The sequence below is a fragment of the Passer montanus genome, unplaced genomic scaffold, assembly GCF_014805655.1.
Source record: "Passer montanus isolate IOZ18808 unplaced genomic scaffold, ASM1480565v1 scaffold8, whole genome shotgun sequence".
NCBI lineage: Eukaryota > Metazoa > Chordata > Aves > Passeriformes > Passeridae > Passer > Passer montanus.
Genome location: NW_024373256.1, coordinates 12,680,429 through 12,705,530, shown reverse-complemented (window position 1 = coordinate 12,705,530; position 25,102 = coordinate 12,680,429). Strand labels below are relative to the sequence as shown.

The window sequence follows — 25,102 nt, the reverse complement described above, 5'->3', positions numbered from 1 at the left end:
CGTGGCTCCCAGTGCAGGCGTCGCAGGGCCTGGGGCAGCTCCCAGGAGCTCTGGGCTGTCCCGGGGAGCACAGCCCAGCTGCGTCTGGAGAGCAGAGCCAGCTCCTGAGACAGGAGCTCCACGTGATGCCTCAGGTTTAGCTTTTTTATTTTTCAGATTCTGTGCTGCTTTAGTGTGGGGTCTGGGCTTCACATTAGGGGATGGAGAGCTCTCTGCACAGAGCAGGTAGACAAAACGATTCCTTCTCTAGCTGGGGACAAAGGACAAATGACCCAAATCTCAGGCCCAAGAGCACAAACAATGTGGGCTGGAGAGAGAAAAATAAGAAGACTGGGCCTTCATGAGCTGGAGCTGGAATTGGACAATGAACTCCAATCTGCAAATGGAGCAGAACTGATCAAAGTGAGAGGCCCCATGACCAGTTGTGCATTTTGTGACCGTTTTGGTTCATCTTTGGTTCATTTTGGTTCATCTTTGGCGCTTGTGCTGCCCGAGGTGGATCCATTCGGGCCTTCTAATAAATCCCTACTTTATTCTTTAGCTCTGCCCAGCCTCTGCTCTAGGCCAGCCTTCCCAAGGCATCACACTGACAGCCCCAGGATCCACCTGAGGACTCCAGGAGCAGCCCCTTGGGATGGAGGGGGACAAGGGGAACTTTGGGGTCTGAGTCCCCACAGGAACCCAAAGGCTGGAGAGAAGGGGGAGTGCAGTCAGAGGCAATGTCTGAGGGTCAGCCAGGCTGGAGATGGAAACCCCATGGCACAGTTGAGGCCAGGGCCCAGAGCCTGAGAAATATTTTTTTTCCATTGTGATAGGAAATGCTGTTCTGTAAAGTATTCATTGTAATAATTGAATTTTAAAAAATAGCCATACTAAGGTGATGTTTAAGATTCAGTATTAAATTTAATGGTAATAAAGTGCAGCTAGAAATGCTCAGTAAATGGTTTCAGTCCCCTCTTCTAAGGCTAATCAAGGCAGTGAGCTGCTCTCTGTTGAGTATCCTGGCATAAATATCAAATGTGGTTTATCATATTCCAGTTGCATTTCGTTTTTTCTCCTTTTCCCTTTTTTTAACCTGATGTTCTGAGGATTTCCTTTTAGTGCCTACAAACATCTCCTTTTGACAGACAGTGCAAATTAAAAGATATGGCTGGGCAAAGGAAACTGGAACCCAAATATGCCCCCTGGGTTTTCATTTACAGTTAGAAGCTACAGACACAATTACTGCTGACAGAAATGCAGAAGCCAGTGGCAGAGTGCATGTGGCAGTAGAGTCGTGCCAGGCAGTAATTGGGAAGATTATTTTTAATCAGAGCATATCCTACAGCCCAAACATTAGAAATCTCTTGTAAGGCTGACAGGAAATTAAACTGAGACCAAACAAAAAAAGCCTCAAAATAGAAGTAATATGGTTAGAAGTCTAATGATGGCAGAACTCACTGCTTGTTGTATTTGGTTGTTATCTAAAGGGAATGGCTTTTAACTTGCAGCAAGAGATATCATTGTTTAATTGCATTTTTAGAACAGAATTAAAAAATATCAGATTAGATCAATTTAGACGTTGGCTTTTGATAAAGCTCTGAAGCAGTAGATGTTAAGTCAGACTTAGTAATTGCATATATGTATTAGTAGTGATTTTTATTATTGCTTTAGGTTATTTTTTTCTTTAATATAATGCTTAATGAAGCCACTTCTGCTGGAAAATAATAACATGTCTGGGATACTCTTGGAATGCTTGGCTCTGGTGATATTTTTGAAGCCTGCATGGCCTAGGGCTCTGTATCAGTGATGCTGCAGAACAACTGCTGGGGTACCTGCTGCCAATTCCCCACTTCTGTGACTCAGGCTGGGCCCTCCAGAGGGCTGCCCTGTCGGGGGAGACCCTCCTGGAGCAGTTTTGTGTCAGGAAAGAGAGGCACACTGGATTTTTTGGGTCTTCAGGTTCTTGTTTATTGTTATCCTATCTAGGGTTTTGCACACTGTCCACATCAGGCTCAGCACACTGGAAAAACACCCCAAAAATGGCTAACAATCTCTTGTTACAAGATCTTTTATGACTAAACTGTCCAATTAAGAACTGACACTGGAATTATTTCCCCTTTTAACCCAATAACCAATCCCCAAAAGCCCACAATGCTGATTTTTCCACCCAATTACAAGATGCCACCCAAACCTGTGAAGAAGGAAGAAGAAGCATGAAGAAGAAGCCCAGGATGACACCCTGTGCCCTCCATCTTGCTTCCATCCACAACATGCTAAAAATCCCAAAACCTAAATTTCCCCCCTAAGTGATACACCTCCACTGCTCTGTATAACCTATTTCACATTTTTGTGGATTCCAGTCTATCCTGAAGTCTAGGAAACTTTCTCCATGAATGGGGGTCAAAGTCAGTGCTCCCCTGGGGGTCAGGACACCCCAGGGCACACAGAGAAATATTCCTGGTGCCCTGGGTTCCCACAAACAACCTCAGCTTGTTGGGGCTGCCTGAGCTGCTGCCCCGAGGGAGAAGCCCTTGGGGTATCTCAGTAGTGACACTTTCACCTGGAAACACTTTGTTTTTAAGTGAATCTTAGTAGATCATCATCTGTGCCAAACTTCTCCCTACACACTCAGCTGGACTCCCTCCAGCTGCCTGTGCAGTTTCCCTTGTCTCTGAGCAGAGCAGGAGCACTGTGCTCAAGTTCTGCTGCTCTTTGTGTGCCTGCCACGTGCAGATGTTGTAATACCAGCTGCAAGCAAAATTTGGCTGGTTGGGAATTTATTTCTCAGTCATAGGAGCGCAAAACTTGCCTGTTTCATGTTTTGCCACAATTTATGGCAGTTGTGGAAAAGGAAATTTAGCACTGGAGATGTGCATGTGGTGTTTCTCCACAGGATTGCCTGTGGCTGTGTGGGCAGCTCTCAGTGGCATTTCGTGTCAGTGTGAAGAATAAGGTGTAATGCCCAAATCCAGAGCCAGCCAGGCTATCTTGAGGCCTGTAAATAGGATTTTATCACAATTACAGTAGAGGTTTTTCACATAAAACTACTGGCATTTTCCAGCTTCTTCCAGTACTTCATTCTACTGAAAGTTGCTTCATAAAGTCATGTGAATGTGCCTGAAATCCTGCAGGTTGTGTAGGTATTGCCAGAGTAGCTGGGTAACAAATTCAGTGTACTTGGTAAGGCAGGTAATTTCAGTCTGTACAAGCCCTGGAAATTGTGACCTGCCTGGGGTAGGTGATGGAATGTCACTGATGTTCTGGGATTTGCCCTGCACAAGGAGCTGCCCTGAGCTGGCTGGTGGTGCCAGGGGGCTGCAGTGCCCAGCAGGGCTGGGTGTTCCCTTGGGTGGGCAGAAATCTGTAGAGTGACAGTTCCTAAGTGTGCCACTCTTGCTTTTGTCCAACAACACATAAATGAGAAGAACCTTGTGTGTTCAGCTCAGAAATTGGTTGTTGGGGGGGTTTGGGCAGTCAGGGAGCTGCTATTGCTGCTGAGAGCATCAGTGTGAAGTTGGCTCTCAACTCCAGGAGATGCTCCCCTAGTGATGGTCCCAGCTCCAAGGAGACAGAAATTCAAATGTTTGCTGTGCCTGCTTGTCACCTTTCCAAACTCTGAAGTTCTTTTATCAGGGTGTGTGATCATTGCAATGCTGCCTGACGTGTTTGTAGAGCCTGTGCCTTTCTGCTACTGGTGCTTCTTGATCCCATTTTTCCTCAGTTGCATTAGAAAGAAACTCCACTGATTTCGTTTTTTTTATTTTATTTATTTTTTTATTTTTAAAGTGATACCACATATAAAGGGCGGGATATTTTGTGAAAAAATACCCAATATATTTACGGTTAGCAATTTTACTGAAGTGGATAAAAAGTATATTAGATTTACTCACAGAATGACTTGATTATTCTCTGACCTAAGTGTGTATTATCTTTGGAGACTCAAAATAAGAACAACAATTCTATTTTCAGGAGTATTTGTATCAAAGAATCTATAATGCCATTTGCACGTGGAAATGAAAAATGCATGTAGGGAGAATCTGTTAGGTAAAACATGGCTGAGCTTACTGTACCTGCTAGAATTCAGTGAATAAATCAGTAAAAATGTTTCATGCCACAGCTGCTCATTAATAAGAATTGCATGGAATAGAGTGTTACCCTATTGGAATTCCCAAATATGTGCTTGTAAAGTATATTCTGAAAGCTCCCCTTTTGGTTATGCATTTTATGACAAGTTTTCTTTTGCAAAAATGCTGCAAATTTTCAATTGAAGGATACACAAAAAGCAAATTACAGTGGTGTGTTCCTATTGAAACGGAAACCTGTGCTGGGGAAAATTTACAGTTATAGCTTAGTAATGTCTATTTTAGTAGGTAAATTTGCAATGAAAACATAGATTTTTGGTTTCAAATGCATTGCAAACTGTCTGAACACATTTACTGTCCATGCAATGTGTAATAAATAATAAAATCACGCTTGTGAATCGATAACCAGATTTTGCTATTTGGCTTTGCACTACAATAAAAACACACTTCTGACCCAACAGTGTGTGCAGTGACAGCCCAAGCAGTGCATTAACAATTGTATTTTTTGTTGGATCTTTCTGTGAGGGCAGAGCACAAGCAGGAGCTCCCCTGATCCCTCATTCCCACTAAGAATGTGATTTTCTCTCCCCAGGAAACTCCACAGAAGCCCCATGCGAGTGGTGCCTATTGTTTCCATGAGCAGAGCCTCCTCTCAGTAAGTCCCTGGGTTTTTGTCTTGCCTGTTGATTTTCCCAGATCTCTCCTGTGCTCTCAGAATTAATGCAGAAATCCCTGGGACTCTCCTGCTTGCTGCATCACCAGGCTAACGGAGCACAAGTGAAGGGTCTGAGGGTTTTAGTCTTCAGTGAGCAGTGACATCCTTAGGAAAGAATCTTGCCTGGTTCTGGCTGCAGGTTAAAGTGATTTTCTCTTGTTTCCCTTGTGTGTGTTTGGGTTGTGTCACTGTCGTGTTTGTGTCACCTTTGGCTGATTACTTTGTGTACAGATTACTCACACACAGTTTTTGCCCTCAGAACAGCTCTGGATAATTAATTCATCATGCTGTCCTTTAGAAAATGCTCTCTATAAAGTCAGAATAGGGAATATCATGGATTAAGCTCCAAAATGTATAGGCCATGTGAAAAAAGTATTTGTGCTGATTAATTTTTATGCCTTTTCCCTTTCTGAGAAGAGGCTTTCAACTCCAAAACACTTGTTGCTCATTCATACTTGGAATTTATTCTTTACTAGAGTTTTTCTTTGTAGCACATACATAAAACCAATAATGATTAAGCAATTTTTATTCAGGGTAAAGCTTTCTATACTTATGATAAACATAGAAGTATCAGAAAAAAAGGTGTAATTCGTGGTAGATGTGTATTTTATACTTCTTAATAATAATCCTCGGCTTGAAATAAACTCCAGTTCTCAGATATTTTGTATTAGATAATGAGCATGTCTTGTTCTCTATTAGGCTGAATATATTTTTGATTTATATACATTTATAATTACACTCTTCTTTGTACTGTGTTGCACATGGGTATTGACAAAATAATAGACTACGTTCACTTTTTTGTTCCACTTTATTAATTTGAGAAGATGAGTTCTACCCCAACACACAAAGTTCCATGTCACTGAAAAAATTAGACACACAGTCCTTGCTAGAAAAAAAAAGAGTTTTGCATTTATTCTCCTACACTGAACACAATCTTCCTCCTAATGTCTTTGAAATAAGATTTCATTATTTCAAAAAGACTGCCTGGCTTACTGGATGAAAAAAAAGCCTGTTCATCTTGAGGATAGATTTAAATCAATTCTGTAGTGCTCAGCATGCTTGTTGCTTTTAGCTTTTCCTCTGTCACGAACAGTATTTTCTAGCACAGAATAACCTTACAGCCCTTAGCAGAATTTGATGCAATTGACAGCTTTTGTTAGAAAAATTCTGGTAAAAAATTGCACGAAGGAGGTTGGGGTTTCCAGCCCAGGGGAGACAGCAGTCCCTGAGATAATCACAGCATGTTTTGAGGAAGCTCACATTAATTTGGCTGTGAACACAGTGCCTCAGCAGCTATAAATTCAGTTTCCAGGAAAAGAGATTAATTTTTCCCTCAGCAAGCTAGAGCAGAGGTTTGGGGACCTACAAGAGGAAAGAAGAATAAAATTCTCGTTTGGAACCTGAGGAAGGTTTCACGCTCCCAAACCTCCACGTGCATGGTTTGTTGATTATTTTCCTGGTGCCCATAACCCAGCAGCAGGACTCTCCACCAGCTGAGGGGTGCCTGTGTCAGCAGGCTCAGCCCCAGCCCCAGTGTTGCCTGGAAACAGCTCTGGATGGGAGCTGGCTCCTGGCAGCTCCATCTGGCTGGGCGGGATGCCCTCCTCACCCCTGGGACATGGGGCACAGCTACCACACTGCTGAAACGCTCTGTCCCCTTCCCTCCTTCCCTGCCTGACAAAAAGGCATTTCAAACCAGAAATTCCAGTCCAGCACACAGGTGTTAAGGTGTTGGAATTGTATGTGTTGAAAGGAATATCTGCTCCTTCTCAAAATCTCCTCTAATAATCGAATTTTTTATTCAATGTCCTTGGGTTGAATTTCAGTTCAATTCCTAGCTATAGTTGCTTTGCAGTGTTTTCCTGTTTCATTTTGATAGAGAAAGATGTTGAGGTAAGTCTAGTTTTAACTAGAGAAATCCTGGATTTTAAAATTCAGTTTCACAGCCTCTGGATTTGGGTGTTTGACCTCCTGTTAATGGTGCAGTAATGCCTCCAGTACTCCAGCAAAGCTGCAGTGCATTGAGCAAACCAGTAAACAAAGCAATAGAAGACAGCTCCAGAAAACCACTGAAAATAAACATGACAGGCAGAGGAGATAGAATTGTTCCAAATATACAGTGGGAAATCAAGGACAAATGGTGACTGGCAGGGGGTCCGTAGCAGAAATGGATGGAAAACCCAGATAAAGCAGAGTCTTCACTCATTCCCTGGCGAGGGGAGGTTTTCCCATTGCCCGGAGACCAAGTGACATTCCCTGGGGTGGGGACGCTGCAGAGCAGTGCTGGGAGCTCCACAGCCCAGAGTGGAGCCCAGGAGCTGGGACCTGGGGTGGGGACGCTGCAGAGCAGTGCTGGGAGCAGCGCCCTGCTCTGGCTGTGCTACCCCAGCCCAGAGTGGAGCCCAGGAGCTGGGATTGACCTGTGAGTGCTGGCAGGGAAGGGGAGCTCAGCTGGGCTGGGTTTCATTTCTCTCTTTCTTATTCTGAAAGATGAATTGCTGTGCTTTGCCCTCCCCTACACACCTCCCTTGCCTGAAACTGCAATCCTTTGGCAAACAAGACATTCCCTTCAGTATTGCACCAGAGTTCTCTGAGAAAAGAAAAAAATCAGAAGTGTTTCAGTGTTTGGCAGAAAGTTTGTACAATTCTTGCTCATTCTGTTGTTTCCTTCCTACTCTTCAGGTTGTGCATGCAGCAACAGCTGTTCCATAATTTGATAAACATACTGTAATTAAGTGATCTTGTTTATTAGTAACACCTTTCCTTGACTAGGAGATTTTAAAGTAACAGAGAAAGGATGAGCCAGGGGTGCTGCTTCATGTTAATTTGACAGCTTCGTCCTTTGGAGGGTCTGCCATGGCTGTCCATATTTTAAACCCTGCTGAATGTAAAGATATTTATATTAAAAGGCTTTTGCTCTCCAGTCTTACCTTGCAGAGCAGTCTGGCAGTGATGCAGAGGCACCTGCAGGAAGGGCTTATAAAACCAGTGAAAGCAAGGCATTTAAACCCCTTTTCTCTAATTTTAGAGTGAGCTGTGTTTTCCTTGGAATGGTAAACATGCAGAACAAAATAAGGGAGAAATAGCTGTAATTGCATTGAAAATATTATAGGGAATTATGAGTCGTTTTTTCCCCCTCATTAAACACATCTTAAAAAATTGTTAAAAAAATAAATCTATTTTCCAAAACATCATAGCCATAGAGGAGTCTGAGCAGTTTAGTGTGATCTAGGGGTTTCCACGTGAGAGGCATGGAAAAAAAAATAATTGTGAAAGAGACCTATTATAAAATAGCACAATTCTCTTAGAAAGAAACCAATATTATAACTTTATTCTAAAAAATATAGAAGAAAAAAAGAATTAATGATGGCATTCTTTTTTTATTCATCTCTCTCTATTCTGATGCAGTCTGAATGAGAGTATTAGTCTAGAGAGTTGAATATTTTTTAAATTGCAGCACTTTGAATTACTGATATGTGCAAATTACAGTAAAAAAGGGATGAAGAATGGTAGTTAGACAACGTAAATGATGCAGTAAGTTCTGCTCCATTACTTTATCTCAGCTAGGATGGGGAACTGTTTAGTTGTTAGGATCTGCTCCACTGTCATATTATTCATTGTTGTTTTGCAATATCTTCAAATATCTTCAACAGTTATTGTAGGAATTCATTAAGGACCAGGAGCAGTGAGGCATTTACCCGCTCCTAATGATGAGCAGCAGAATATTCTCATGGATGTTTTTGCTTCAGAAAAAGCTTAACTAGGGTAGCTGAGCCTGACCTGTGTTGGATTTTTTTTTTTTTCCTAGTGCTGCTGTGAGCTAATTCAGTGTTAGGTGGCTGATTTCTAATATTGCTTTTCCATTAGTTAGATTTGTTTCACTAGATATGTGCTTTCCTGTTTAGGGAGCTAAAAATACTTATTTTGTTTAATTTGGTGGGCTTGGGGTTTTTTAAGGCTGCATGTTCCAAGGTTTCATTTACCACCGGGGAAGAAAATGTTGTGGGGTTTTTTCCTTGCTGTCATTAATGTGAAGTTTTTATGAGTAAAATCACCATTTTTTTGGACAAAGAAGCAGTTATGTGGGAGCAGGTTTATAGGAGTCACTGTTAAACCACTGCTATAATTTGTCATTTCCTGAATGGTGAAAGGGTTACAAACCAGAGTTATCAGTGATCTGCTTGTGATTTACTGGTGATTCTGCTGCTCAATTCACTGAAACCATGATCTTCCTGCAGAAATAAAGGAGCTGGCCTTGTTTAGATTGTGCTTTATCACTGCTGCAGATGATTTCTGTATTTATTTGGGCAGCTGAAGTTACTCTCTCAAAGCAAATTCAGGAGCATAAGGTTCACTGAAATCAAATAGGACATTTTGAAAACAAGAGGCAGACTCCTAACACAAGGGTTTTGTTGAAATATCACTGTACATTATCACAAATTATAACTCTGTAACTAAAATCAGCATTGTAATTTTTCCTTGGCTGTATACAAATGTACATGTAAAGAAATATTGTAACAATTTCCTAATTTCTCCTTCTTCTCTTTTAAAAACTCAGTCCCTATTTTTTTCTGATTGAGTGTTCTGTGAACTTTCGAAATTCTCCATCTTTCCAAGTGGTGTTTGGAGTTAACCAAGTAAAAGCCTGAGGGGTTAAATACAGCCTGGCCTGGGCCTGTGAATTTACTGTACATAGCAGCCTGTTTTCTGACACCACTGAGATATTGTCCCTACATAAACATCACAGTGCAGACATTTTCTTACTCGGACTTTATGAAAATTTCCACATGCATGTAAACAGCCAAAATACTTTCCCTGGCAATTGTTTGCACTCTGGATATTCTCCAGATTGCAGCATTAAGGGGGTTTTGATCAAGTTCATTTCCACAGCTCCGTGGCATTTAAGAGATATCAAGCCCCAATATTCCTGTGAGATTAGTATGTGCTATTATCTCTTTATTACAGAAGAAGAAGCCAGAAAATTGAGCAGCCTGAGTGATGTGCCAGGAGAAGGACTATAGCAGAGCTAGGATTTGAATTCATGTTTCTCAAATCCCAAATCATTGCCTACGTTCTTAGGCCATCTTTCCTCTGCTCTGCCTCTAATCCAGTAACTTTTATTCTTAATGATTTTTTCATTTAACAGTGAAAAAGACCTTATAATTTCATGCTCCTTCCTGTCTCATAAAATTTGAAATTTTTCCTTAAGAAAATCCTGCAGTTATTAAATGTGCATGGAAAGTGTGTGATATGCAAAGTCCTATCAGCACAGGGCAAAGCTAATTGAAATGTGACATTCCTAGTGATGATCTGGGTCATGCTAAGGGTGTCTCCATCCTTTCATGAAGATATACACTTGATCCCCTTTTCTTTGAAGAGCTTACAGACTTCTGCAACTTTTTTTTTGGTTATGCAGGGTGGAGGTGCAGCTATGGCAGGCACCTGGGCTGTTCAGTACAGCAAATTTTAAACCTGGCCAGGCTGCTCTGGGTTTTGGGGTGTGCTGCTGGAGGAAACACTGCTGGTGCCATGGGGAGTGCTGCTCCATCCTAGCTGCAGCCTGAGCCTGGCTGGGGCAGGAAGGGCTGGCAAAGGACAGGGAGAGCCCTGGATCTCACCACGGCACACGGGGTCGGAGTGTGGTCCCTCAGGGTCAGAGTGAGGTTCCTCAGGGTCAGAGTGTGGTCAGTCAGGGTCAGAGTGGTCCCTCAGGCCAGCGTGTGGTCCCTCAGGTGTGGTCACAGCTCTTTTCACAGAGAGCAGCAAGGACAACTTCCCAAGGATTTTTCTTGGGAAAGGCAGTTAGAAACACAAAGAGAAGAATCTTACCTCTATTCATTGCGCCTGTTGTTTGGCACATGTGGAATGTGTTATGGAGATTGATTACCCGAAATAATTTGGTTATTGGACACCAGTGAAGGTCGTTTTGATTCCTTGGCCAGTTGGGTCAAAGCTGTGTCCTGACTTTCTCAGACAGGCATGGGTTTTTCTTTAGTATCTTTTGTGTAGTATAGTATCTCTTTAGTATAGTTTTAGTATAGTATTAGTGTAATATAGTATAGCTTAATAAAGCATTTGTTCAGCCTTTCTGAATCATGGAGTCAGAGCACATTACTCTCTGCCAGGGGGTTCCCTTTCATCGATACCTCAGGGTCAGAGTGGTCCCTCAGGGTCCCAGTGTGGTCACTCAGGGCTGTGCTCAGTGGGGAATCACTATCTCTGCACACGGAGCACTCAGAGCCATCTAATGCCACTGTAGATGTCTCTTCGTGCCCTGATCTGAGGTCCTGCTGAGCATCCCTGGGCACAGCTTGGTCCTCTTCCAGTGGGGGAACATCTTTACTGCTCATAGAAATGAACAGGAGCATTGGATTGCAGGAATTTAGAGATGGAGAAAATTTAATTTCCTTTTTATCCCACCATTCCATTTGAGGTTAGTTACTGAGTTCACAAGTCTGTGTTGTGGTGTAATTCCTGTGTAGCACATGCACAACCAATAAACAACAGCCTTTGTGGGAATTTTTATTTCTCCTGCAAGATGTGTTAGAAATAATGTAATGGATAGGTCTTTAAATTTTGGATATGGGGCGGCAGTTGGAAAATGCATCTCCAGGGAGGAAGGAGAGCTCTGGGGAGTAAGAAAGATCTGTTGATGTAAAATGATGAGTTTATCCTCATGCTGCATCATTTGAGGAATTTAAATAGGTGAAACAACAGGAGTTTGGCAAAATAGATTTGTGTCTGGCAGCATTTACTTTTCCTTCAGGAATGTTTAATATCAGAAACTAAGATGTACCTCCCAGAACTGCTTCTGACTGTGGGCCTTCCTAGGAGCTCACTGCACTGTGGAGCATTCTAGAACTTACCACGGGGGTTCAGCAGTAGGGGATTTCTCACCAAGGAGTTAACCCTTTATCTTTTACACTACTGAAATATGTTTGCATCTGTTAATGCATTAAGAAGAGCAGTTTGTCTGTGACCTGCCAAAACCCATTGCACACTAATCAGGGCAAGTTTGGGCAGTGTGTCAAAGAGCAGAGCTCTTGTCTGTGTGTGCAGAGTGAGAGCTGTGTCCCCTCCTAAATTCTTGTGCAGCCCAGCTCACTGGTTAAGGAGAGAGTGTGAGGAAAAAGAGGGAAACAAAAAATAAAGACAGCTCTGATGCCGTGCAAACGCTGCTCAGCCACAGCCTGGCAATAGCAATAACACCCTTATCAGCACTGCTTTAGTCACAAATCCAAAATATAGCCCCACATGGGCTTCTGTGATGGAAATTAACCCTACCCCTGCCACACCTATAATACTCCTGCTTTTCTTCACTGGGAAGTTTCTGCTTTCCTCGTCTCCACCCCAGAGGAACTTTCATGAGCACACCAAGAGAAGAGAAGAGAAGCACTGACAGAGTGGTTTTGTTTGTTGGAGAGTTTGTTGTTGTGGTGGTTTTTTCCCTTATCTTGAAGGATAGTTTACACAGTTAAATGACACAGTTATAGAAAAAATATATCTATTGGGCCTACACTGAGAAAAAAAAATTGATCTGAAATCCTTCACAAATTATGTTTTTATCAAGACCAAGATGTTGTGTGCTATTGATTTTTAGATCCGCACAGCCTACAAGTAATAGAAATTGCAGAGACAAAATAATTTAAGATGGTTTTTCTGTCTTTTGTGTAAGCCAGGTTAGGATATTGAAGAACAAATCAATTTCTTTGCCACTCAGATTCCTTGAAACCCAAAAGAAAATTTCAGCATGAGTTATGGTTTCCAAATATTTGTATTTTCTGGTTCCAAGTTTTTTGCTGCAGGCAATAGGCCTTGTTTTGTCTGACAAGCTTTTTTGCACCTTGGTCCCTAGTAGTACAACAGGGAGCTGTAAAGAAAAGCATACAGGAGGCAGGAGAACCATGGATGAAACCTAGCAGCAAAAATGTGAAATAGAATTATGCAAAAATCTCATGTAAATAGCAAGATTTGCAGAGGATTCAATCCAAAGGTAGGGGGAAATGATGAAGTGGCAGAAGCTCCATCTCTGGGACTGGGCTCTACTGCCCTGTGTGCTCTGCTCACACTTTGAGGGGATCACTTCTGCTAAAACAGTTGGATAATCTGACAATGGGAGCTGGATGGATCAGGGCAGAATCAGCTTTGTAGAGGTGTCTTTGTCATTCAGGGCAGAAATTCTGAATACATGAATCATTTGTCTTCAAGTAACACTCACCTGGAGACATAAAACAATGATGAGAGCTAATAAGACAATAAACCCACTACAACTAATGAAAGCAGATAGTACACAAGTGATTTTATGGCACCTCAATACAAGTTCCTGTGACTGACTCAGGAATATTTATTTAAGGAATGAGTTCAGGAGGATTTCTATGTAAAAGCTCCAGGTATGCTGAGAACAGCACACTCTGTGTTTGATAAGTTGTGAATAAAAACCCACTTGTTTAGAATTGATGTTTAACTACCACAAGAAACCTGCATTTGCATGACTTGATGAATAACATTGGAGTTGGGCTTTTCTTCAGCTTTGTAGGGTACCAGAGGGAGAGAGCAGAAACATTCTGCAGAGAGTACTTTTAAAGCAGCTCTGAAGTTCACTTGTTGAAATGCTGAAAATATTTTGTGCAGTTAGATGGAATAGACTGATCCTCAGTAGGTTCAGAGGTATTTGTATCATCATCTAGTTTTCCCTGAAAGACTCTTTGATGTAATAGGAGCCAACTTTTTCATGATTCATATTCTTAAAGAAAATGGCCCATATTTAAATTGACTGTGGCTCTGTCTCCAGATGTCAATAAATTATTTCTCTCAGAACAGTGGTCCCAAATGCAGATCCTTGTAAACATCCCCCTCATTAATGCTCCTTCCTGGTATCCAAACTCTGCCTCTGTGGTTTCTTGGGAGACCTCTTTAGTGTTCAAAGTGGGGAAATTATCCCAAGCACTGTTTTGCCTGCACCCTCTGGAGATTTCATCACTCTGTCCCAGGCAAACTCCTCTTCCTCTTCTCTCTGTTCCATCCCACTTCTCCCCCTTGGGATGTTTCTCCTGCTTCTCTCAGATCTGGAATGAAGTCCTGCCTTGACTCGTGCTGCATTCCAGGGGGAGATTTTGTCCCTTCCTTTATGGGCTCTCTGGGTTCAGTGCTGAAGGAACAGAGGGGAGAAAAACAACATAATTCTTTCATTGCTAATAGTGCAAGATGGAAAGAATAAAAGCCCTAAAATGTATGGAAAGGCCACCTGAGAATATTCTACCCTGAAAATGAGCCCAATTCCAAAATTCCAAGGACTAATGTTCTTTGCAGCAAAGCTGGGAAGGTTCTCATACAAAGATCTGCTCTTTAGGGAGGGGGGATTATCTGCTTAAACTGCAGTAGCAACGGAACCACGGCAGGAAGGTTGGACTGCAAGGCAAAACCCACTTGGTGACCCAGTTATTCAAGAAATCACATAGAATGGAATCAAGATCTGCCAGCCCTGTGTGTGGCAGAGTCATTGCTGATAAAAGGCCATGTGGTGCAGGCAGCAGATAAAGGTTATGCTGAGGAAAGAGGAGAAGGATTCACTGGGAGGACAAGGAGGGCAGGGGAAATGCAGCCAGACCCAGAGGAGAGCAGCAGCCTTAGACACACTCGGGTAGTGGGGACTGGAAATTGGGATCTCAGCACAGAGAGGAGAAGGGATGGGGAGGTTTTAGGGGCACATCCATGAACCAGGAGTCTGAAGTGCAATGACGCCACTGGGTCTGCCAGCATTTCACTGGAATGAATAAAGGGTGATTTTTTTTGCAGTGAAGGGGCTTGATGGAGAGAAGTGCATGGGAATCTACAGTGTTCAGTTTGTAAAAGGGACAAAATAATGTCACATATTTCCGTTGAGACAGGATTGTTCCAAGCAGGCAGAACTAAAACTGACGGAAAAATGCAGAAAGCTGAAGGATTAAGTGCCAGAAAAAAATTCACTTGGAGAATTTGATAATAGATGGAAATCTTTCCTTGATGAGGGCGTGCATGACTATTATTACTCAGAAGTGTTTTTTTGGAAACATCAGATGGAGTTCTCAGCAGCATTAGTTCCATGCTTGACAGCTGTCAGAAAAAGCAAATTGAATATTTAGCAACTTTGAGAGAAAGCATTCAACACAGAAAATGCAGCCCTGTCTCTGCTGGAGTGGGAATTGGTTTCACATGTGCTGCTGTGCACAAATTTTGGTTCTGCTGTGTCCCACAGAGGTGTGGTTCAGGGAAGGTGGAAGGAGTGGTCAGAGGGGAGGAGGAACTGCTGTGCAGGGAATAGATGGTACAGGCTTTCCATGGAAAAGGAGTGACAGATGAGTGAAATGGAGAAAGGCTAGATTGGAATTATTATTGATATTGATTGGAATATTGATGTTCTAGTGATAGGACACATAAGGCAGGGATTTTGGAGTCAATGGCTCATGAAAAGCATGGCTCTTTTTGTGCTGTTCAACAGCTTTTCCACTGGAGAGTTCAGATGCAAAAAATAAATGCAAGTTAAGAATAATTGTCTAAATTAATGTACGGTATTTCTTACACAACAAAATGCAGGATATCCCTCTTTGCCTGATGCTTGTGGCGACACTGATGCTTGTATTCTTCCATGGACATCTAAAGGTGATTGTTGTTGGACAGGGGATTTAACTGACACAATCCAGTTAAACCAGCTCCTCTGATGTGTGCCATTAGAGATATATTTATGGATCTGGTGTGTGGCTCTTGGTTATGGTTTTTTTGTGTACATGTGGCAGAGTCATTGCTGATAAAAGGCCATGTGGTGCAGGCAGCAGATACAGGTTATGCTGAGGAAAGAGGAGAAGGATTCACTGGGAGGACAAGGAGGGCAGGGGAAATGCAGCCAGACCCAGAGGAGAGCAGCAGCCTTAGACACACTCGGGTAGTGGGGACTGGAAATCGGGATCTCAGCACAGAGAGGAGAAGGGATGGGGAGGTTTTAGGGGCACATCCATGAACCAGGAGGCTGAAGTGCAATGACGCCATTGGGTCTGCCAGCATTTCACTGGAATGAATAAAGGGTGATTTTTTTTGCAGTGAAGGGGCTTGATGGAGAGAAGTGCATGGGAATCTACAGTGTTCAGTTCATAAAAGGGACAAAATAATGTCACATATTTCCGTTGAGACAGGATTGTTCCAAGCAGGCAGAACTAAAACTGACGGAAAAATGCAGAAAGCTGAAGGATTAAGTGCCAGAAAAAAATTCACTTGGAGAATTTGATAATAGATGGAAATCTTTCCTTGATGAGGGCGTGCATGACTATTATTACTCAGAAGTGTTTTTTTGGAAACATCAGATGGAGTTCTCAGCAGCATTAGTTCCATGCTTGACAGCTGTCAGAAAAAGCAAATTGAATATTTAGCAACTTTGAGAGAAAGCATTCAACACAGAAAATGCAGCCCTGTCTCTGCTGGAGTGGGAATTGGTTTCACATGTGCTGCTGTGCACAAATTTTGGTTCTGCTGTGTCCCACAGAGGTGTGGTTCAGGGAAGGTGGAAGGAGTGGTCAGAGGGGAGGAGGAACTGCTGTGCAGGGAAGGCAGGGAATAGATGGTTCAGGCTTTCCATGGAAAAGGAGTGACAGATGAGTGAAATGGAGAAAGGCTAGATTGGAATTATTATTGATATTGATTGGAATATTGATGTTCTAGTGATAGGACACATAAGGCAGGGATTTTGGAGTCAATGGCTCATGAAAAGCATGGCTCTTTTTGTGCTGTTCAACAGCTTTTCCACTGGAGAGTTCAGATGCAAAAAATAAATGCAAGTTAAGAATAATTGTCTAAATTAATGTACGGTATTTCTTACACAACAAAATGCAGGATATCCCTCTTTGCAGATCACCATGGGCGACACTGATGCTTGTATTCTTCCATGGACATCTAAAGGTGATTGTTGTTGGACAGGGGATTTAACTGACACAATCCAGTTAAACCAGCTCCTCTGATGTGTGCCATTAGAGATATATTTATGGATCTGGTGTGTGGCTCTTGGTTATGGTTTTTTTGTGTACAGAAATTGTGTATCTAGAAATACATAAAGGAAAATTTAAAGACAGGAATCAGCATTTATGTTATTCAGTGGCTTAAAAATATTTTTGTCGAATTATGATGAAAGAATGCTATTTAAATCTTTTAAAGTGGCAGTAGTTTTCTTGAAAGACATTTTCTGTTGAACTGAATCTGATCACATTATTTTAGATTCCAAAATGTTTTATCGATCTGTTTAGGGAGGAAATAAGTGCCTTGGCTTTCAGGTAAACCTCATTTCAGAGTCCTGTAATGTGGGATGCAGTTTCACTCTGCTTGGATACTTAACTACCCAATCCTCCTTTTTTTTTTTTATTAATTGTAGAAGAAAACCCATATTTTATAGTAAGCAACACCAATGATGCTGTAAGCCAGCCTCTTTCCCAGGCAGTGCTGGGGGGAAGGGAGATGCTTTCAAACCAAGTGTGTTCCTTGTTGCTGGCAGTGCCCCCAGGAGCAAACCTGGGATGTTTTGTAGATCCCCTTCTGTGTTCCTGCAGCCTCTGAGGATAGTTTCATAACTTCAATTATAAGTCCAAGACTGGGAAAAGCATTAGAATACATTATAGTCAGACAACCCTTCCAGTTATTTGAATGTATGTTTTTAATGATCTTATCATTTACCTGTTTTCTGGGCCAAAGATCAAGGAGTGATCATTTTGGTGTCTATGTGGGGATGGGATTTTCTTTTTAATCTCCAGCCTTGATCAACCTTTTGTGTCTTCTGTTGCCCAGAGTAGTTGTGACCTGGAATGGGCTGACACTGTTCTGAGGATTTAATTAATATAATAATATGATCAATAATAAATATCATTAATATAAGAGTATGGTACAGACTAGAGTATTTATTTACTGCTTTATTTCCAACATTCCTAAGTTCAGCTGAACACAGAGAAGGCAGTTTTTAATTCAATTTTGGAGTAAATTTGAGTGTTTATATAACGGAGAAACACTGGAGAAAAAATCCATTTACATAAGAATTCAGGAGCAAATGAAACAAAGCTAACTGCATCCTCATTATTCTGTTTGAATGCAGCGTGCCAGCCAACTCTGCCATTTGGTGGAAGGCCTTATTAATGACTCCTAAATGAGCAGACTTGGGATGGTGATATTATCTGTGATGCATTATTGAATCAACAGAAATAAACCTGCTGTCATTAGCCTAATTATTTAGATATGCTAGAAGATAATGACTATTTTAAGTGCAAATAAGCTGCAGTTAGCAAGCAACTAACCAAATAAATAAGTGAGGTGGGATAGCAAGGGAGTGACTCATGGGAGCAGGGAGGGAAAGGGGAGAAATGCAAGGAATCATTGAAGAAAAACACTCAGGATGCCATTTCTCAGTGTGCCAAGCCTGGCAAAGTGGTGCTCCCTGGGATGGATGGAGGGATGGAGGGATGATGGATGGATGGATGAGGGATAGATAGAAAGACAGAGGTGATGATGGATAGATGGATAGATAGATAGATAGATAGATAGATAATGGTGATATATTATTGAATCAACAGAAATAAACCTGCTGTCATTAGCCTAATTATTTAGATATGCTAGAAGATAATGACTATTTTAAGTGCAAATAAGCTGCAGTTAGCAAGCAACTAACCAAATAAATAAGTGAGGTGGGATAGCAAGGGAGTGACTCATGGGAGCAGGGAGGGAAAGGGGAGAAATGCAAGGAATCATTGAAGAAAAACACTCAGGATGCCATTTCTCAGTGTGCCAAGGAGGGCAAAGTGGTGCTCCCTGGGATGGATGGAGGGATGGAGGGATGATGGATGGATGGATGAGGGATAGATAGAAAGACAGAGGTGATGATGGATAGATGGATAGATAGATAGATAGATAGATAGATAATGGTGATATTTAAATTGGATTGGGATAGATAGAAAGACAGAGGTGATATTGGATGGATGGATGGATGGATGGATGGATGGATGGATGGATGGATGGATGGATGGATATTGGATTTTTTTTTTTAAATTTTAACTCTCCTGCTTTGCCAGAACATCTCTCTGAAGTGAACCTTGAGTCTGTGCTGGATGAGCTCTGCCAGTGGCTATTGGTGCATCTGTAAGTGCTGAAATTACCCACAGGTGGTGGCTGGGCTCAGCAGCACCAGCTCACTGGGGTTTGGTTGCCCTTCAGTAGAAAATCAGTGCCCATAAGGTAAAACAACTCTTCCTGTTAAGAGCTACTGGGGCAAAGAAAAAGTTGCCAGAACATCTCTCTTGAGCGATCCTTGAGTCTGTGGTGGATGCGCTCTGCCAGTGGCTTTTGGTGCACCTGTGAGTGCTGAAATTACCCACAGGTGGTGGCTGGGCTCAGCAGCACCAGCTCACTGGGGTTTGGTTGCCCTTCAGTAGAAAATCAGTGCCCATAAGGTAAAACAACTCTTCCTGTAAAGAGCTACTGGGGCAAAGAAAAAGAAAAAAAAAAATAGAGAGAAGGAAACTAAATTAACTTCCTGAGAAATACTTGTCAACTGGAGTTGAATAACAGCTAATTTGAATGTCAAGTTTTCTCATTAATCCCTTGATTAAAATAATTTTCTTTTTATAGCCAGAATACTTGCACAAATATAGAAAATGTAATAATGTAGAAGTTATATTTAAAACCTTTTTTTCTGAGGTTAGGTATGTTAGTAATTTAGTCTGTCTGTCAGAAGAAAATAAAGGTTACAGGCATCTCCTCATATTTGTGTGCAGGAATCTGTCTTCATACATCGTTTTTCCCTAATTAGCTCTTAAAATGAGGAAAGAACAGTTGTTTTGTGTGCCATTTTGGGTTCTCGTTGAGGTTTTTCCTCAATATCAACGTAAAACTGGTGAAAAGAGTTCTTTCTGATAGCAGGAAGCCTGTACTGTATATCAGAAAAAGGAATTTTAGAATTAAATTTTCTTTTAGTGTCTGTGACTTCACAGTTTGCTAATAAATTCCCTTTTCTATTTTGTTATGGATTGTGTGAGTTTTGATATCTGCAAGATTTTATGCAATTTCATCCTGGTTCTATTTTAAGTGATTGCAGACTGGAAGATCCTCTGAGCAAGGGGTAAAGGGGAGTGCTTTGCTTTGAGTGTTCAAAAAGAGACAAAAAACCCCAGAACCCAAACAGAAACAAAGCTTCCTGCAGTTTGACTGAAGGTTTCTCCTCAGTGGCATAACTCTCATATTTATTCTCATTTAAAAATCATCTCCTGTATTTGCCACCCATTAGAATTCATCCTCTGTTATATTTAGAGCACAAGATTTACGTGGTGTGAGTGCATTTACTTTCCCATGCTTCTTGTTGGATTATTACCAGAGGATTTTTTAAGCTGAATTTTCTGCTCTTTCTGAAATTCACTTGGAAGGTCCTATCAGACATTTTCATATGCAAAGTGCTAAATGGGTTTCAAGCAGAAAAGCACTGTGCTCTCCACCTTTCACTGCTAACAGGTGCTCACAGACTGCAATTTTTGTTTGTTTTTAATGAGGGCAAAAGATCAGTTGTTGAGCCAGGAGAGAGTTTCTGTTGTAGTGACATCAGAGAAGAATTAAAATGCCAATAATATCAGGAGTTTCTCAGGTCTAGTGTTAATAATTCAATGATGTTAAACATACTGAGATAGACGTGGTGATTTGTACTTCATTTCTCATTTCAGTGGCTTTATGTTGCTCATGCTTTGGCATAAAAGGTGAATTAAATGGTATTTCAGTTGAGAGAGTTGCATGTGTCTTGGTACCAAAGTAGTTTATTTTCTGGAAAAGTTTAACCTACAACAAAATCACGATACAACAATGCTCAAAATATAGCAAAGAGAAAGCACTGCACAGAGTCCTTACGAAACCATTCTGAAGTTGATGAATGTTTCATGGAGTTTATTTACAATATGTATAATAGAGTTTTGCATAATTCAAAAGCATGCTATTTGATCTTGCAGCATTTATTGAACTAGGAGTTTTTATGAAATGCATAAACAAATATATCAAAACAGTGCTAGAAGTACTCCAGGGTAAAGTACATCAGCTGTCTGAGAACTCTCTCTAAAGTGCTACTCGAGATTCTCAGTGTGCAAATGCCCTGTACACAATGAGCCTTTAAAACACATTTTCATATTTAAAGTGATTCCTCTATCCTTTAGTACAATAAATATTTTTTTTGAGTCATAATGATTGGAGCCAGTAGGGCATGAATAGGCACCACATGAAGATTTATGCAATTCCTCAATAAATCCTGGTTCTTGGGGGGGCCTATTCTTGCAGATCTACAGTTTGAAGATCCAGTCTTTTGGAAGTCACTCACACTTCCCCTGCATGGGGGGTGTGGGATCTCAATAAACACATTCCAGAAAGAGCCTTCATCCAGGCAGAAAGACAGTGATTTTCCCTGGGGTTTTCAGTACTTTCTGTGATATCATTTTCTTTAAATCATCTTGATATCATTTTCTTATCCTTGGTTCTGGTGTGCCATGTTCTGTTAGGGATGTTATTCACATGGAGGGAGCCTGCAACAAACCCAGCTGCAAAGGCAGTGGGCTAAGCTTGTGATAACTGAAACGTGTCTTGAGACAGATTTTTCCTTTCCAGGTTTTTCCTTTTTTTTTTTTAATTTCAGATTTTTCTTTGTTTAGTTAATGACATGTAATCATTGCAGCAGCCTGTGAAACAAGCACTGTAACATCTGCATGTTATTCACAAGCCATTGCTGCTGTGTGTAGAAGAGAAAAATCTCTCCCACTGCCTTCTCCCACCTCCCAGTCTGCACTGGAGACTGGCAGGACAGAAAGCAACCTTAGAAAAACTGGTAATTGCTAATGGATAGTTAGATTCAAACTTGAATTAATTTGCCAATCTCAGCTCTTTGGCTGCTGCTGCTTTTAAAAGTTTTGGAGGTCTGATTTCTGTGTGGGGTTTTGTGTGGTGATTTCTTTGCCTGCCAAGTTTTCCCAAATGTCACAGGTTTATTTCACATCCCATCCAATCTCCTTGGCTCATCCAGTGTTTTGTTTTTTTTTTTTTTTTTTTGTCAGGGAACATTTCTGTGGTGCTGTAGGCATGAAACAAGCAAAACCAAAAAGAAAAATGTGTAATTTGTTTTTGTTATTTGGAAAATATTTAAGAATTCCATTGCCTGGAAGGGTAACAGCAGAATTAACAATTAGTCAGTTTTCTTCTTCCTACGTAGGATTCTGTAATGTGACATCTCCAAGTATCATCATTCTGTGATTATATGGGAACAGTGACAAATTATTTTCATTCTGTAACCTCCAAACCTATGTTTTGTTGTTCATTAACCCTTAAAGGCCAATGATTTGGCAGCAGTGTGGAGACTTGCATGCAAAAACAGAAGAGAGGCCCCAGCACAGATCCCAGATCCTCCAGTGGTACAGTTACAGACTCCCTCTGTGCCCGCCCAGTGCTCCAGGGAGGGTGTTGAGGAAGCACTCACTCACAGGGCTTTTTAAAGAATAGGATTTGAATGTAAACTTGGTTGTGTTACTAGAATCATGATTCATAGAAATTATAGAATCGTAGAAGTGTTTGGGTTGGAAGAGACTGAGAGCTCCCACCCCTGCCATGGGCAGGGACACCTTCCACTGTCCCAGGCTGCTCCAAGCCCTGTCCAGCCTGGCCTTGGGCACTGCCAGGGATCCAGAGATCTCTGGGCACCCTGTGCCAGGGCCTGCCCACCCTCACAGTGTGGGCTGGTGTCTTCTGTAAAACCAGTAAGAAAATACAGCTGAGGATGGCGGACTTAAGGAGGGACCACAGATGTAGTGAAAAATATCAGTGCTATGACTGAAAAAGGAAAAGAAAACTTGTCTGTGAGCATGTGAAACAAGCCAGCAATGTGCCCTTATGGCAGAGAAGCTGAGTGGTGTGCTGGGCTGCTGGAGGAGGGTGGGTGGCACATGGAGTGGGTCCTTCTGTCTGCTCAGTTCTGGGGCCACTCTGGAGTTCTGGGGCCACTCTGGCCTCCCCAGGACAACGGTGGTGTGGCACTGCTTAGCCTGAGAGGAGGAGAATCAGGGACATCCTGCTCAGTGTACCTGAGTACCTGGGGACAGGGTGCCAGGACCTTTCAGCAGTGCCTGGTGACAGAGCAGAGGTGCTGGGCACGGGGGGCACAGACTGGCACTGGGGAGTTCCCTCTGCTCAGGAGGCATTTCCCACTGTGAGGCTGAGGGCTGGCTGCCCGGGCACGTTCTGGGCTCTTGGGGCTGTGCCAGAGCTGGCTGGACACTGTCCTGGGCAGCTCTAGGTGTCCCTGTCCTGGGCAGCTCCAGGTGTCCCTGCTTGGTGCCCAGAGCTCCTGGCCATCCTCATCAGCCTGAGGGTTAATTATGAAACAGTGCCAGTGTTAGAGGTTCGTGCAACTTCTTCAGGCCTCAGCCCTCTCTCTGCCACATCATTAAACCAGCAGAGATGCAAGAAGAGAAAAGGAGAGGAGAGAATATTACTTTACAGGGAGTAGTGATTGACATAATTAAATTAGCTAAGAGTCATGCCCTTTCATTTATATCAGCAACTGCCCAGTGTGATCTCCAAGCATTTCAGGCTCCTTCATGTTGATACATGTAGATAACATCTGCGCCACAACAGTTAGGGAATTTTGTCTTTTCCTTGTGTGAAAGATGAGCTTGGAATTTAAATGAACAGAAAATACTCTAAACTAGACAACAAATGAACAGTAAACATCATTTAGTGCCAGGGAGAGGTTTTCTCTGTTGGAGATCTTAAAAAAAAAAGAAAAGAAAAAGAAAAAAATTAGCCCTACTCTGTCAAGGACAGCAGAAATAAAATTTGAACCTATACTGGAGCGATGGAATGGAGCAGTGAAATCTCAAGGTGCCCTTATTTAAACACTTGTCTAAAGACAAGGTTTAGGATTCTCTTAGAAATTTGCATTGTCAGCTGAATGCATTGAAAAGATAACATTACCATGCAGAGCTGAGCAGGGTATGGAGTATTTTAAAACAGAATAACCTTATCTGAAAAAAACCAACCAACCTCAAACAAAAAATCCCCACAACCCACTGTAGCCCAGTGTACCCAAACTGATTTGTTCTTTGCTTTTCCTTCTTTCTACCTATACTCCTTGGCAGTAACACTTCTCTGAAAAAGAATTTTCACTCTGCTGCTTTCCTTGCTGTGCTAATCACCTGTATCTGAAAATACATCTTCAAAATTGTTTTACTCTGACAGGTCAGCAGATAAAAGCTGGATACCAGGGGGTAAATGCACTCACTAATAGACTTTCTTTCTGTAACCTAAGCAATATTCCAGAAAAAAAAACTTGGGTCATCGTTGGTGTTAGGTTTGAAAATATAACTGAAGATGAAGTCCTGTACTTTGTTGCTGGAGATGAGTGTTTTTTGAGTTTTTTTTGCTTTAGGTTCTGGTTTTCCTGTCTCTCAGTTAATTTATGTGATAATTACCACCACAGTTGACTGACCAAAATCTTTAATGATAAAACTATAGGAGCCCAGGCCCCATGGTGGGAGTGAGCTATTAGTGCCTCTACGTGTGAGACACAGAGTGCTTTGCCTTCTCAGAGTTCCCTTCAGCACAGAGTCACTCAGTGGAATTTCCGGAATTATTGATATTCCCTTCAGCACAGAGTCACTCAGTGGAAATTGCAGTGTCACAAAACGCTGCCTGCTCCTCCATTCCAGGTGTGGCTGGGTTCTGTGCCAGGGGGTTGCATTTCCACACTGCTCATCCCACATTTGGGAGGGCAGAGCTTTGCAAACAGAGGCTGCTCTGCTGCAGGAACCCTCAGAACTGGCTGGGCACTCTGGAATGTGCTGAGCCATGCTGATGTGCACAAAAGGCAGGGTTGGCCATATTTCCATCTTTTTCACACTTGGTGGCTTATGATCTAACAGTGCTGTGCTATATATTATCTGTAAAAAGTGATTTCCCAGGCTGAACTTAAGAATTCCTGAATTATTGATGCATTTTAAGCATGCATTAATGGCTTGGATGTGAATTTCTATATTTAACATAACCACTAATAATCTGGGCCTGCTTAGGAAAGAGTGCGGTCAATTATTTTTCCCATTATCTAATGTTTGTTTCAGTAAAAACATGATTTATAGTCATCTGATCATTGAAATATGGGGATTTTTTGGCAATTTTAGTATTGTAGAACAGAATGTGTTTATTAATTGCTATGACCTAAGGATGACTTGAATCAAAATGTTGTCCTTGCTAATAGCTGAATGCCTGCACATCAAAAAAAATAAAAAAAAAACAACCAAAAACCAAACCA

At 41.8% G+C, this 25,102-nt stretch overlaps 1 protein-coding gene across 23 annotated transcripts in view; it reads left to right on the top strand.

Moving 5' to 3' along the window:
• The window catches only part of RBFOX1 (RNA binding fox-1 homolog 1), a 1,145,409-nt gene that overhangs the window by 484,560 nt on the left and 635,747 nt on the right, over positions 1-25,102 (top strand). For 21 of the 23 annotated variants that reach the window (XM_039732124.1, XM_039732135.1, XM_039732143.1 and 18 more), the window contains one exon: positions 4,657-4,719. The exons of the other annotated variants lie outside the window; for them this stretch is intronic. In XM_039732124.1, the coding sequence (XP_039588058.1) occupies positions 4,657-4,719 (63 nt within the window). The remainder of the gene's footprint in view (positions 1-4,656; positions 4,720-25,102) is intronic. 23 annotated transcript variants of the gene reach the window in all.